This window comes from Telopea speciosissima, chromosome 4, assembly GCF_018873765.1.
Source record: "Telopea speciosissima isolate NSW1024214 ecotype Mountain lineage chromosome 4, Tspe_v1, whole genome shotgun sequence".
In the NCBI taxonomy this organism is placed as follows: domain Eukaryota; kingdom Viridiplantae; phylum Streptophyta; class Magnoliopsida; order Proteales; family Proteaceae; genus Telopea; species Telopea speciosissima.
The window spans coordinates 8,085-23,532 of NC_057919.1; the positions used below are offsets into that span (position 1 = coordinate 8,085).

Below are 15,448 nucleotides of genomic sequence, written 5' to 3' on the forward strand. Positions count from 1 at the left end.
TATATATATGTATGCATGGGAGAAGATTGGGCACGCCACTAGCTTTCCTGGAGGTAGAGGCTGGGATGGGTAAGGCAGGGGATCATTTTCCATAGGAAGTGGGAGAAAGAGATTCAAGCAGGGCACAACACTGAAACTTGGCATTTAAATTTTTTTTTTTTTTTTTTTTGTGAATACAAGTTCATTATCAAAGAGAGAATACAAGAAGGCCCCAGAATTCAAGGGGAGAAAAGAAAAGAAGGGAACAACCTACAATACATAGAGCTAATTGGCCCCCTAGGGGGAATGGGAGAGGAGAAGAAGGAAGACCCCAGGAAGCAATAATGAGCCTGTTCCTTGGGAGTTCACATAGGGGGGACGGATTTAGAGCTGACATCCAAAGAAAAGGAATACCAAATCTGTCTGAAAAACCTAGAGTTGGTAGTTCATCTCCTAATGTTGCGCTCCATCCAAATATGCGCAATGGTAGCCACAAAAGCCAACAAGCCAATTCTATCACAATTCAAGTTACCCCTAAAATATTGGATGATCCACTTCTACTCTCTCTAAAAAGGCAAAATCTTTCTTCCAAGCCAGCATTTGATGAGGATTCCAGACCAAATACTAGCCGAAAAGGAGTATTCGAAGAACAAATGATCAATAGTTACTAAGCCGTTCCAACCGAGGCAGCAAGCTGGAGAGACACTTAGATGCCAGTGAATGAGGAAAGAATGAGTTGGGAGACAATTTGTAAGAGTACACCAAACACAAAAGCCATGTCTTGGAATGTGTCCTTTGAACCAAACAGCCTTGAACCAACTAGTACAAGGACCTCTGAATCTTATGAGATTCCAAGCTGATTTGGAGCTGAACATACCTGAAGTCGATGGAGTCCAAGAAATCAAGTCTCCAGATCTCGATGCCCTTCTGATTAGAGGGAGAGAATTCCAAATAAATGCAAGTTGAGGGGAGGGAGGAGGGGCCCAAGATCCGGATGAGATGATGTCTGCAACTGAGGAAAGTCTATGGAGACCAGCCCTATAAATATCTCTTGAGCTCACTAGGGGAAGGAGGATGCCCAAGGGATGCCAATGATCAATCCAAAGTCTGGTGTAGGTTGCATCAACAATTTTGGTAGTAACAACCCCTAGGGCTAAGTTTCTACATTTGAGGATGTTTTGCCAAACCCAAGAAGCATCCGGAGAGCTGAAAACGGTCCAAATTGGATCTCTTTGAAGGAGCCTTGAATAAATCCAATCGAGCCCGATATTGTTGTGCTTGGTAGTAATTTTACAGATGAGTTTAATAATCCCAACCATGTTGACTTCTTTGATTCTTTTTAACCTAAGCACCCCTTCTTTCTTAGGCAGGCAAACTAAAGACGAGCTGATAGAGCGAAGGAATCTAGATGATTCAATACATATCCAAAGATAGCCACATGAGAGCTTCAATAGCCTTGATGATGGAATGGGGAAGACTGAAAGTGCCAGACCAATAGATGTAAGAGCATTGCATGACTGAACGGATCAGCTCAAGGCGGCCGGGATAGGAGAGAAGTTTTCCTTTCCAAAGCTGGAGCTTTTTGCGAAGAAACTCGAGAATTGGGGAATAGTAGTAAGCCAAGAGCTTGGCAAGGATAAGGGGAAGACCTAAGTATTTCACAGGGATCTGCCCTAGAGGGAACTCAAATTTCTCTTGTAAAAGGAGCTTATTTTGCTCAGCAATACCAGCCACAAACATAAGGGGTTTTTTGTGGGTTAATCTTGACGCCCAACATACTTTCAAAAAGAGATAGAGAGCCCATAGTAGTCTCAATTGAGCTCAAGTCAGCTTTGGAGAATATCATGAGATCATTGATAAAGGCAAGGTGAGTGATCTTGAGATGCTTACATTTGGATATGGGGGTACTAAGCCGCTGATCAGTTTTGCATTGCAGCTCTCTTGAAATCACTTCCAAAGCAAGGGTAAAAATGAAAGAGGACAAGGGGCAGCCTTGCATGATTCCAATAGTGGAAGAGAAGAACCCAATCGGGCCACTATTGACCGACACTGAGAAATAAGGAGTAGAGATACAATGCTAAACCCAATTAACAAATATTGAAGGGAACCCCATCATATTCATGACTTTGAGAATAAAATCCCATTTAAGAGAGTTGAAAGCTTTATGCAAGTCAATCTTCACAAGGGCAGCAAAGGGTGATTCTTTCGATCAAATCTACAAACAAACTCATTATAGAGAAGAATGTTGTCTGAGATGTTTCTACCGATAATAAAAGTTGATTGGTTGGAGCTGACAAGAGAATCAATGGTGAATGATTCTTTTAGCAAGCACCTTGGCAAGAAACTTGTGGACCAAGACGCATAATGTAATGGATCTAAAATCAAACATGGTGGAGGCCCCTTCTTTTTCAAGGATTAGATAGAGGAAAGTCTGATTGATTCTTTTCACTTGAGAAAGGTTGAAAAAGAAGCTTTGAACAGCTTTGGCAAGATCGTCTTTGATAATGTTCCAGCAAGAGGAAAGGAATCCCTTATTAAACCCATCTGGACTCTTAACTTTATTTTCCTTGGGAGAACAGACAGCATCCACAATCTCTTCCTCTAATGGAATCTTTTGAAGAGCATCTACATAGGAGTCAATAAATTTGTTGAAAAGCCCATTAGGGATGGAAAGCAACGGAAGTTAGGGATTGGGGCCGAAATTACTGCTTGAAGAACCTGACTACCTTGAATTTAATGCCTTCAACTGAGGTAACGAAACTACCATCGAGGGAGCTGAGCTGCATAATAGCATTGGCATTGTGCCAAGGTTTTGAGGATTTGTGGAAGTATGCCGTGTTGGAATCTCCACGGTTCAACCATTTCTCACGGGCTTTTTGACTAAGGAAACTTTCTTCTTGGGCAATGAGGGAGGCGAGGAGAAAAGCTAAAACTTGGCACTAAGGGTCTTAGACAACATGAAATGAAAACCAAACAAGCCTGCTGGTCCTGATATCTGTATTCCTAAACCACCTTCAGTATAATCACAGCACAAAAAAGTGTTCCCGGAAAAAAAATGATTTAACCAACCAATTCATTTCATTTCAATGTGAAAGCCACCTTTTGCATAGAGGAATAATACCAAAATGGGAAAAGGCATAACAGTAATCGGACGAGTATAAATTCCCATTGAAAAATTAGATGTAAACTAAAACAACTAAATACCAAAGGACCAGTGGTCCGCCTCCGACGCAAGAGAACCTCGGGGGTGATTAGAATAATGGAGTTCTACTTATTATTTGTTATTCTTTTCAAAAGGCCTGGGTCATGTTGACAGTGCTCAACAGATTGGGCCCGTTTGTGGGCCTATATAGCCGTGAAACGTGGAAGGTTTTGAGATCCAATCATTTGGATGGAGATTTCATTAACTAGTAGAATAGTTTTCCACCTATTCCATTCCTCGGACTGTTGCAACGAGTTCAGGGCTGGCAGTGCAATGACAAGGAGGTCTAACAGTGTAAATTCTATATGCTAAGCTATGAGTATGATGTAGAGCAACATTTTATCAGCACTAGCATTGGTTAAAATTTCATTCGTCCATAAGGCCAGCTGGTTAAAGCCGACTACATTTTCCAGGATTTTGGACCAATCTTCACCTAGGAATTTCTTAACCACAAGAAAAAAGCCCAAGGAATAAAATGCCATCTTATGTCCACCAGTGACTACAGACCCCACTAGATATATACGCGATAAAAATCACATGAAGTCAGGGCCAAAAAATATAATATTACCTCCATCTATCAGGCCAATGCTTCAAAAGATTACCATTCCTGTACCAATAACTAAAGAGGGTATGATGTTACTAAAAGGCCCATCCTCCCCAGTAAACCAAAACGATAGAGATCTGAAGCTTTATCTTAAATGACCTGAGTCGTGATATTTGATGTCAGTAGCGTTCCCCGAAATCCTTCCTCGACTGGCTGAACCTCCATCTTCTGTTCTGACAGCTCATCTGCAGAACATTAGGAAAAATGCTCAACAAAAGGCAAGCAAGAAGTCTTTATGCAGTCTCTGGTCCATGCGAAAGAGATACATACACAAATGCCATTACTGTCAACCCCTCTGATATCAAAGATATCTGCCATACATTGAGAAGCTGGCATGATGACTATCGGGAGCAAATATTTCTTGTGGCAAGAGATCCATCAAGTAGATAATAATTGAAATAAAAGAATTACAGAACAGAGCATGTAAAGGGTTTGAACATCCAGCATGATTAATTATTTGGATAGAGAGATCTCCATGGTGGTCTGAAGGGGATGCACACCATGCAAATGCATCATAGGCTAGGTCATCTTCTTCACAGGCCCCTTTTACTTTTATAACCTTAATTAGCATATTAAACTAAGAAATACCCTAAAGTAATGTGGATGATGATGATGCTAATTTACCAGCGATGTCCCGATTCTCATGGACTTCCGAATCCGTAACCCACAGAACATCTCCAGGAAATATATTCATGTCAGCCAGAGTAGCAGATTCCCCATCAATTACCCTAGAGCCTTTGTGAAGTATCTGATTCTCCTTGACAACCTGTAGATTTTTCCCAGGTTACAAATAGGAGAAATTTCGACAATTATAGCAGTTGCAATTTTAGTAAGGAAATGCTTCACACCACAAAATGAAGGTTCAAAAGACAAATAAAATACTACAATCACAAGAACAGAGAAAAAGAGCTTGAGTGTTTTCCTTCTTTTCTTTTTCTGACCAGTACACCAATGTATGGAGCAAGCATAAGAAAAAAAAGTACAAAACAATCCTGAAACAATCTTGAGGAAGAGGCAATCTAAAGCTAATATACCACAGCAGAAAGAAGGCCCACCCTTACAATAGTCTATACTGAACAACAGAACAGTATTCCAATAAGTACAAAAAATAGTGCTACCACAGCCAAAAAAAACAGAGCATACGACAATTACACCTTGAGTATGCAACTGTGGCTCAGAATTAAAGCCTTCAGTTAAACAGTATAGTGTGGGGTTTTAATTTGTCTTTATTATTGTACGGGTTTAATTATAGTAGTGTCCTTAGTTGTAATTTTACTTTTGGTAAGTTATACACTATAAAATATTGTCTCTCTCTCTTTTGCGCATTTTATTTATTTCTTTACTTTGTTTTAGCCAAGCACAATCGAAAGAATTTTAAAAAGCAACATATTCTAATACTGATAACCTATTCACCCCCCTCTAGGTTATTCCACAAGTCTTTCTTCAATCTCTGTTTTGATGGTTCCCTTGGGGATTTCTCTTTATGGTTAGCAGCAACCTATGCCGCCATATCTGCTTTAAACCTAGTTGGTAACTAGATGAAATTAAACTATACTTTCCTCCATATATGATGCTGATTAGTTCACCCCTTGTGCGGATCATCGTGGAATATAAATCTACATCAAATTTATCAATCACATTTACAACAATGATTGCATGAGATTTCCTCTCTACTAGTATTAATTATCTTACTTTCTTTTTCTGTCCAGAGAACCAAGCAGTAACCAGGCGGATCCCCTGTTTTCCAGGGTCTTAGACCAGATTGAGATTCCTCTTATCTGGGAATCTGGCCGTCTGAATCTGGTAATATTTTACGGCTGATTTGACCCATCTACTAGGGTCCTTCACTCATGGTTTGGTGTCAATCTGACATCTAGATCTTCTGATATCTGAAATCATCCAAAATCTGCGTTTGACTTCAGATTTGAATTATATTCCTGCTGGTTATTATCTCATCATCAGATCATTGTGATATTGAGGGGTTTGTATCCTCTATTGACCTTGTAAATCTGACCAGATTTGGGGACCCATCAGAAAGGGATGACCTTGACTTTTGTTGGACAATCTTTTCTGACCAGATTCCATTCATTATTGTTGCTATTGCTGCTGGTTCATCTATCTCATACATTTATCTACTATTGGACTGCTGTCCTTACTCTTTTTGTGATCTCTTATTGGTTATTGGTGGTTGGTTAATTCTTCATATATATAATGGATGATTCAAACCTCCAGTTGGTGCTTTGATTATTTAATGTGGGCACGAGCTGTTAAAGAATATATCAAGGCCAAGCGTAAGATGGATTATTTACGTTCCACAGCACTTCTAAAGGTATTTGAAACAATCTCAAAGAATGTTTACAACAACAAAGCCTTATCCCAACTAAATGGGGTCGGCTACATGGATCGTTGCTCTCCAATCAGCTCTATTCAAAGTCATACACAATACGAGGCCTAAGCTAGGCATCTCTTTCCTCAACACTTCTCCTGGGGTTATTTTAGCCCTGACCTGGCTCTTTTAGATCCTTCAATCTGAATCAAATCACTCCTCCATACTGGAGCATCCCAAGAACTCCGGTGAACATGACCATGCCTCCTCAAACGACTATCTTGTAGCTTATCATGAATCGGAGCTACTCGCAACTCAGCTCTAATATGATCATTCCTTAACTTTATCCTTCCTACTTTTGCTACACATCCATCTCAACATCCTCATCTCCACTACACTTATTTATCTATATGATGCTTCTTAACTACCCAACATACCACACCAAGACATCATAACCAGTCGTATGACATTCCTATAGAATTTTCCTTTAGGCTTTAAAAAAATACGCCAATCACACAACACTTTGGATGCACCTCTCCACTTCATCCATCCTATTTTAATTCTATGAGCAGCATCATCCTCTATATCACCTTCATTATTTATGATTGAGCCCAGATACCTAAAATAATAACCTTGTGGAATCACCCTCTCATCAATATTCACCACCTCATTAACCGTCCTAGTGTAACTAAAGTTACACACCATATACTCCGTCTTTGTTCTACTAATCTTAGAACGTATTGATTCCAAGGTTGATCTCCATAACTCTAACTTGGCGTTAATCACTACATTTGTGTAATCCACTAGAGCAATATCATTGGCACAACACATACACTGAGAAACCTCATCTTGATGTCTCTAGTTAAATCTTCCATTATCAGCAAAAAAAAATATAGGCCTAGGCTAATCGTTGATGTAACCCTATTGTAATTGGAAATCCACTACCTTGACCCCCCTACATTTCTTATGCTAGTTACCACATCCCATGGTTCAAGAACTCGATCGAAATTGGCAGTTTCGACAGAGATATCTCAGTTTCACAAGAAAACAAGACGAAACCAAGGGTAGAAACCAAATGTTGCATGATTTCAATGGGTTCTGACATTCTTTTGGCCATATTTTGGTAATTTCACAAGTTTCGACCTGAACACCTATATAAATTCACTTATCCCCATCGAAACTTGAGGAAACCTTGCTCGAAACCAGGATAAACACTTATTTATGCCAAATATCAATGTTTTTGTTATTTCATTTACTTAAGATATTATTCACAAAAAAACAAATACCCCCATATTTGAATCTAATAAAGTTCAAAAATCAAATTCTTAAAAGATAAAAAGTCAACCCCTCCCCACCCCCAACCCCAAATTCAAAAACAAAAATTGAAATTTTTGGCAGTAGGAGCAATTTTCAATTTTTAAATGCCCGAGGTTTTTCTAAAATATAAAAATTCATAACTCTTAATATGATAAAAATTGCTAAAAACCAAAAGAGTGGTAAAATATTCATTTGAATTGATGTCCAATTTTATTTCTGTTCAGAGTGATTTTAAAAAGCATTAGTGCACACCAAATTAAGTTTGACCAGAACATAACTCCAATATAAATCAGATTTAAGCAATCTTGGATTTCAAAGCTTTCATACAAATCCAAGATTGCTTAAATCTGATTTATGTTGAAGGAGTTAAGTTCCAATCAAACCTTATTCGATGCCATGTCCAAGAACAATATACATCATCAAACTTGGGTCAAAATCACAGGTATTATTTTGAGTATTATATATGTGAAACTAATGTATGGATTGGGTTCAAATGTAAAAAATAGGCAGCACAACAAGAATACAAAACCAGTTTTCCAACAAATCCAAGATTGCTTAAATCTGATTTATATTGAAGGCGTTATGTTCCGGTCAAACCTTATTTAATGTGCGCAAATGCTGTCAACTTCACTCACACTTTTGGTTTTTAGCAATGTTTTACCATACTAAGATTTATGGAATTTTTAAATTTGAGAAAAACTCCAGCATGAAAATTTCACCGACCGCCAGAAAACCAGTTTTTGTTCTTGAAGTGGGGGGTTGACTTTTTATCCTTTTGGAATTTGATTTTTTGACTATTTTTATTGGATTCAATTAAAGGGTTTTTTGCTTATTTATGAATAATATCTTAAATACATGAAATCATTTACTTAATGATATTGGGCATAAATAAGGATTGGTAACACTAAGGCGTTCAATACCACTAAGGCGGTTGATGCAGGATAATTTCGATGGATTGACCCAAACCCGTTTGTGAACCCAGACCAAGATGAACCGAATCCAAATTTAGATCAATAGCTTACTTTAGTAGCATTGTTTTTGTATCTAGTTTATTCTCAGGCTATTTCCTATTTTAGTTGCTTATTTTTAGAAAGTTGATTTTATTTTATCTCTTTCCTATGTAATAGTTTGCTGATAGGACTCTTTATTTCAGCTATATATGATATATCATGCAAGGCTTTGGGCAAAATAAAGGAGATGAATGAATGAAAAATTGAGAGTTTGATGCCTGCGTGGCTGGTTGGTCCCCCCCCCCCCCGGGTCTTGGACACCCCCTTCTTCTGTTGCATCTCCTTCTTCCCCTTTCTTCTGTGTGATTTCTCCCCTCCCCCTCTGGTTTCTTCTTCTACCTCCTTCAATCCACTTCTCGATTTCTGTCCCCCCACCATAAAACATTGAGATCAATTGCCATTTTGTGAGGAATGATGTTATGCGGAGACTGATCTTTACTTTGTTTATCAACTCAGGCAATCAACTTGCTAATATGTTCACAAGATAGTATTTAGGCCTGCATTTCTTAGTGGTTGTTCCAAGCTGGGTATGGGAGATATATGTATACTCCAGATTGAGGGGGAGTGTTAAACAATGTAGTGTGTGGGGTGCGGGTTAAGTTACGTCTTCATTATTATAAGGGGATAGTTGTAATTATAGTAGTGTCATTAGTTGTCAATTTACTTTTGATGAGTAACAAGTATTTGGACCTAAGTTACGGTAGCCTTATTCTGAATCCTAGCGGACCATGGAACAAGAACTCAGCAAGATCTCGCTAAAAACTCGATTTTTTGAGATGGCGCGATGAGATTATAGGTTATACTAAAGGATTACAATATCTTGGCGAGATCTCGGTACTTGTTTCGACCGAGATCGCGGTCCAATTAAACATCTGGCCCTGTATAAATAATGCACATCTTAATCGAGACCAGTTGAGATCTCAATAATCTCACTGGTCTCGGCAAAGAACACACCCCCACCCAAATTGCATGGTGTTGTTCCCATTTTCCACTGGATATTCGTCGGATTGTGTCGAGAAGCTGCATCAAACTCAGCCATACACGCCGATGGTATTTCAACAGCCTGGTGGCAGTAGCAGTGGATTGATCTCATCGCAACCACCTCTTCCATACCCTAGGATATGTTAGTTGATGACAGCACATATATAACTTGTATGGAAGACTACGTGCGATTCTTCAGGAACACTATGACATGGGAATCCTATGTGGCACATTCAGAGGCTTACATGTTGCAGCAAAATGGCTTGGCATGATAGATGTATATGTTAAGATTGATGTATTTTACATTTTTAAATTTTAATGCTTATTTAAGTTGTTTTATAATAATTGTATGCTTTTATTACTTTCTATTACTAAATTATGAGTAGAATAGGGCCTATTAATAAATCGTAGCCAACCAAACTAGGGTCCTAAGTTAAACACTTATTTGGATAATCTGATAGTATCACTGCATTTACGTGGCCCAAAATAGGCTCTATACCAAGTTTAATGACCAAACTTTGTCAAAAACCCACCAAAACCAGCTATCGAGTTAAACAAAATTTACCAACTCCTAGAGATCTCGCTGAAATCTTGGCCCAACTCGGTTTTCTGGCTGGGCAAAACCAGTACCGAAACCGAGGGTTTTAAGAATCGTGGGAAGGGCTGTCTTCTTCAACCTTACGCTGGATGTGAAAGTGAATATGGCTATGGCGGTAAGGCAGCAATAGTATTTTTGGCAGAACCTCCACACAACAAGCCCAAACAAACCAATATTCTGGGAACCGAGTCGCAATGCATCTCCCTATGAAGTCCAGGTATTATCTCAGCGATACAGGCTCGACTCATTAAGCAAAAAACTCTCTTGAGATTATTTTGGCGGTAACTTGAACCAATCTGAGTTGCAGACATCGATTCTCCCAGCAGGAAGGTATTTTTGCCGAGAGGCTGTAAGGGTTTGGTCGCCCAGGACAAGGGTTCCTTCGACTAATTTCAGGAAGGAAGAGAAGGGGGTGGAGAGACAATGAAGGCCAAGAGAAGGCCTGCTGTTACCTGCTGGAACAGAGAAGAAACCAGAAACGAAGAAGAAGAAGAAGAAAGAGTGGGAGAGACTGCACAAAGGAGCGGGGGGGGGGGGGGGAGATGATCACACGACCATTGTTCGTACCATTCTGGTAGCAAAACAACTCAAACATTCATTCTTTCAAATCTGATCCTTCGTTGCTTACAAGATAGTATTTAAAGAACATAAAACTCCTAATCTAAATCTAAAACTGAAATAAATTTCTAATGCAAGTCTATCACTAATGAAATCCTAAAGCAATCCTATCACTAATTAACCTATTAAATTCAAAATGGAAGATTACAAGATAAATCTCAACTAATTAAAAATCCTAATAAATTAAATAGAACCCAAAGACCCAATTGACCTGGCGCATCTTGGTTTGGATTTACAAATGGGTTCGGCCCGGCCCATGGAACAGCTCCTTCATCAAGGGTGTTCCCCTCTTCTATACTCAAAAAATTTTGTTTTACTCCTAACATGCCACATACATGAGTTTGTGCTGCATGTGTTCCACAGAAAGGACTGAAACGACTATTGATGGGTTAAGGAATGTTAAGAATTGGAAATCTGGTCCTAGGAAAAGAACAGAAGTCACTGAAAGTCGATTATACAGGATAATGCAAATATTGCATCGAATTGATAACACTTCCAAATTTTTATTGGGATATCTCATATCTTTTCATGTACTTTTCTCATACACATCTTATCAACATAATATTCAATTTCATGCGTGTCAAAAATCAAATATAAAGAATACTGAAATAAACTCTACTGAATAGAAGTTGGAACTGGATAGGGGAAAAATAATTATAGACCAATTTGTTAAGAAGAAAGTTTTCCTCCACTCATAGAGGATGGTTCACCCACCATCCTAGGGTTAACAAACTCCTACAGGGTTGTGGTCTGTTCCCAAAATCCCCTCTCATGCCCTTTCCCACCCCATGGCGAATGGGATCCCATTCACCGAGGGTGGAGGAAAACTCGTTCCATTTGGTAATATGCATCAAATATAATAACTACTACTACAGATTCACGTCTCAAATTTTCAACAAGTGGATGAATATGAGTGGCTTACCCCTAAGGACTCCCATATCATCATTTTCAACTGGTAGATTGATGTAGAGCCAGAAACCTTTAAATTTAGAGAGTTGCCAAAAGTTGTTTTCCGAGACCGTTTGGACATGCGGCGATCTTGTTCTGAAAAGGTCCCAGAAGCCTCTATAATTGACTTTGGAGCTTCCTTACCACGTACAAGAAATACACATATATCCTCATTGATGTAATTAAGTTTCTGCATTAACTCACAGCTTTCTCTTTCTCCAATGCAATACTCACAACTCTAGCCACAATATAGCACAGACAATTAAAAAATAAATACAGAAGTTAAGTCAATGGCTGCTTTAGTTCTTGGCCACACTCTCAGCCTATACAACTATAGTTCATCAAGCAATGACATGATAACCAAGACCACCTAAAAATTACAGACAGGGAATACAACAACATCAACAAACTCAGCCTTATCCCAACTTAATGAGGTCGGATACATGGATCCAACCAAACAAAGTGGGTCACACTGAGGGAATAAGATAAGAAAATAAGAAAAGCCGAAAGAGAAACAATTAACCAAGAAAAATTAAGAGATTTAAGCTTCCATGGTGGCCATAAAAATAGTAATTTCATTTTTACCTAAACTTGACACTTTGGCGCTTCTCCCCCTTCAACATTAAATCACTAACCATTTATCAACAAATAAAATAAAAATTTATTTTTCAACACCTATGATATTTTTATACTTGTTTCAGTTTCTAACAATACACTCATGACATTAAGCAAAACAGAAGCTTCTTGTTAGCGATAAAAAATGTAAGCAATACGAGTAATATACCTCTGGAAAAGTCTTGATAATTGGTGGCCTTGACTCAAGCTCATCAATCACTTCATCGTGAGGATTTATGTGTTCCTCTAACACTGGAATCTCTTCACATGACCCAACTAATTTGTTGGTCGGACAGTTAGTGAACTCAATTTCAGCACATATACCTTTCGCTTCAGGACAGTCCCACTCCTCACAGAAGGATTTCCAGTCACTCGCTGTGATGATTGTTAAACCATCTGTCTGGAATAGAAATTTTGTTAGAAAGACAATAATAATATAACAACATGTTGACAGAGCTGGAAATGTAAACTAAAATAAAATAATGAGCTAACTGCATTAAAAAATGAAAATAAAAACTAAACAGTTACGAATTATCAAGTAAAGCTGCATACTAAATTCAAGAGTTTGTTCAGACACAATTAGAGATCATCACCAGGAAACACAACCTTTTTAGTTTAAATCCCAACAAGAACAAAAGGATGAAACAAAACCGAGGGAAGAGTAACATAAATTACATCAAGCCTGATAATAAATCACCACATGAGAACCTAAACCAAATCTTACGTGGCACAAATAAAAATAGTTTTCAGCCACTGAATGCTGAAATACCAAAGACCATGGAAAAATGTGCATACTAACTATAACAGCTGGAAGAGAAGGTATCTTTCAACCTGATATATGATGTAAAATATTAATAAGATTGTCGAGAGCACTGGTAAAACATCTAAAACAGTACAAAATTATACAGGTGAAGATTTCTTTTTAAGTATTTCATGTTCTTACAGAAGAAGCCCTTTGAGTGATGACACCCCGTCTATTGATAAGCTCAAGAGGCCTTTCCAGCAGTCGTAAGTGCTGCTAAAAAGAAATTAATGAATAAATAAACAAACAAGTAACAACACAATTAACTCTAACAAGCAATAAGAAAACCCAAAAAAGTGCACAATACAAATAGATGTCCCCCTTCACACAGTAGTTATAACCACCATTGTTCCAGTAGAAAGCTACAAGTAATGATTAGGATAACCATGATGGTGCCCACTTTAACTAATGAAAGTTGCTTGCCATGTTAAACGAGTTCAAGTACAGGTTCTTCTCGAGTAGTCAAATCCATATGCACCCCACACCGTAGAATATTGGAATGTGTGTCCAATAATGGTATGGGCACAGGGACTATGCTAAAAGAGTGGATGTTAATGTGAGAAAAAATGGTTTATTCTTCTAGTTCTCAGCCATGTCCAAGTGTCTGACTTTTAGGTGCTTATCAGAACACATATCCCCTATACATACCCATGTTTTGTTGTGTTAAGGTACTCCTGGCATCAAGGTTTAAAGTATTGGTAGCAGATATCGTATCGAAAGGATGACTTAAAGAAGTATCGTATCCTATCCGAGATATGTATCGTATGCTACATATACGCATGGAAATGGTCAAGATACACATGAAAATACACTTTTAGAACCCCAAAAAAAAACAATATAAATAAGCAATACATAACATGTAACATGCATAAATACTAAAATTGAGAACAAAGTATAACAAGAGAAGTGCATTAAATTGAAATTGTTATAAAAAATGAGGTCTCTTACATGTTCTAATAGTCTATTGCCATGAAGAGTGCCATTTTTCTGTGAAAATTCGTAGAATTGAGTACAAATCCTTGCAAATGACCAAGTTTGATGCATCAACTAACTTAGTTTTACAAAAATCTATCGCTCACAAAAGAAGATTAAAACCATGATTTAAACACAAAGATCAAGTTTTTGTGAAACCTACATTTTTTTGTGAAATCTCCTTCAATCTCTGATCTTAGCTTGTTGAATGGTGCAAGTAATCAATTGGGTCTTTAATGGCCATATCTTTTTTTTTTGGTAAAGTTTAATGGCCATATCAACATGTATCGGTTGGTATCGACCATATCGGTCTGTATCGAGCCTTATACGTCGATACATACTGATACATATCGATACTATCATAGAAACCTGTAACTTACGTATTGTACGTGTTGTATTGGCCCATATCGGTCGATACAATTCGATACCAATCAAGACTTAGTATTTTTTTTTTTTTAAAAAGATGTATCGGTATGTATTGTATCAATGACCGATACCGATACATATCGGCTGATACAGTGCAGGCTGATACTTTAAACCATGCCGGACATACACTAAGTGCCCAGGTACGCGTGATTGTTGTTTGCATGCAATCAATTGTGCCTGCTCAACTACAATACTTCACCAGTATCAAGTATCCCATCAAGGTCATTAACTTACTGTCACAGGATAAAATAGCAAGGACTGCAGGTAAGATGGTTTCAACAGAACCAGCTCACAGGTTCACAATCTCAGGAAACTGACCAATTCCATAAGTCCCAGCAGTTAAGCAAAATTTTAAAATGAAAGGCAGTCAGATCTACCATGCTTGTTTTAAGATTCGAACACTATATGTGAAATACTCAAACTGCTGGCCCTCCAAATAATAATAAAAAAATTAGCATATATGTCACAAACATGAAGCTGATTAGACAGTCTAACTTGGAAGGAAATTACAGTATGAGATTACAAAAATTGAGGGTATAGATCATACAGTAAATCCTAAGGTTTTATCTTGGCCCATGACGCTGCCAAATTTAATATGCTCAGCACAGATCAAGTCTAAAATATAATAACAGATCACATAACTCAATCATATGACAAAGCAAAAAAGGGCGTACCCCGTGCAAAAGGCTCCCGCCACTACGGGGTCTGGGGAAGGTCATAATGTACGTAGCCTTACCCCTGCTTTTGCAAAGAGGCTGTTTCCAGACTCGAACCCGTGACCACTTGGTCACAATGGAGCAACCTTTATGTTGCACCAAGGCCCGCCCTCTAATCATATGACAAAGCAAGAAGATTAAAATGTCATCTCACATGATCTACTATGACAAAAAAGATCAATTTCATAATGTAATAACAGATCATAAAACCTAATTGTAAAACACAAGAAAAATAATTACTGATCTCTTATGAGTGAAATTTGCAATAGCAACCGAAATAAATGAAAAGAACACATGACCTAACTCCATTGAACTAAACAATGAATCACTAAGG

General features: G+C 38.1%; 1 protein-coding gene across 1 annotated transcript in view; it reads right to left on the minus strand.

Annotated features, from left to right (window-relative positions):
• Window positions 1-3,743: 3,743 nt before the first annotated feature.
• Window positions 3,744-15,448, minus strand: part of LOC122658126 (ubiquitin carboxyl-terminal hydrolase 26-like) — an 86,318-nt gene continuing 74,613 nt past the window's right edge. Inside the window, exons 10-15 of the mRNA XM_043853027.1 lie at window positions 13,142-13,213; window positions 12,368-12,598; window positions 11,558-11,821; window positions 4,410-4,551; window positions 3,885-3,970; window positions 3,744-3,788 (exon numbers count right to left, since the gene is read on the minus strand). Coding sequence (XP_043708962.1) covers window positions 3,780-3,788; window positions 3,885-3,970; window positions 4,410-4,551; window positions 11,558-11,821; window positions 12,368-12,598; window positions 13,142-13,213 — 804 coding nt within the window. The 3' untranslated portion in view covers window positions 3,744-3,779. The remainder of the gene's footprint in view (window positions 3,789-3,884; window positions 3,971-4,409; window positions 4,552-11,557; window positions 11,822-12,367; window positions 12,599-13,141; window positions 13,214-15,448) is intronic.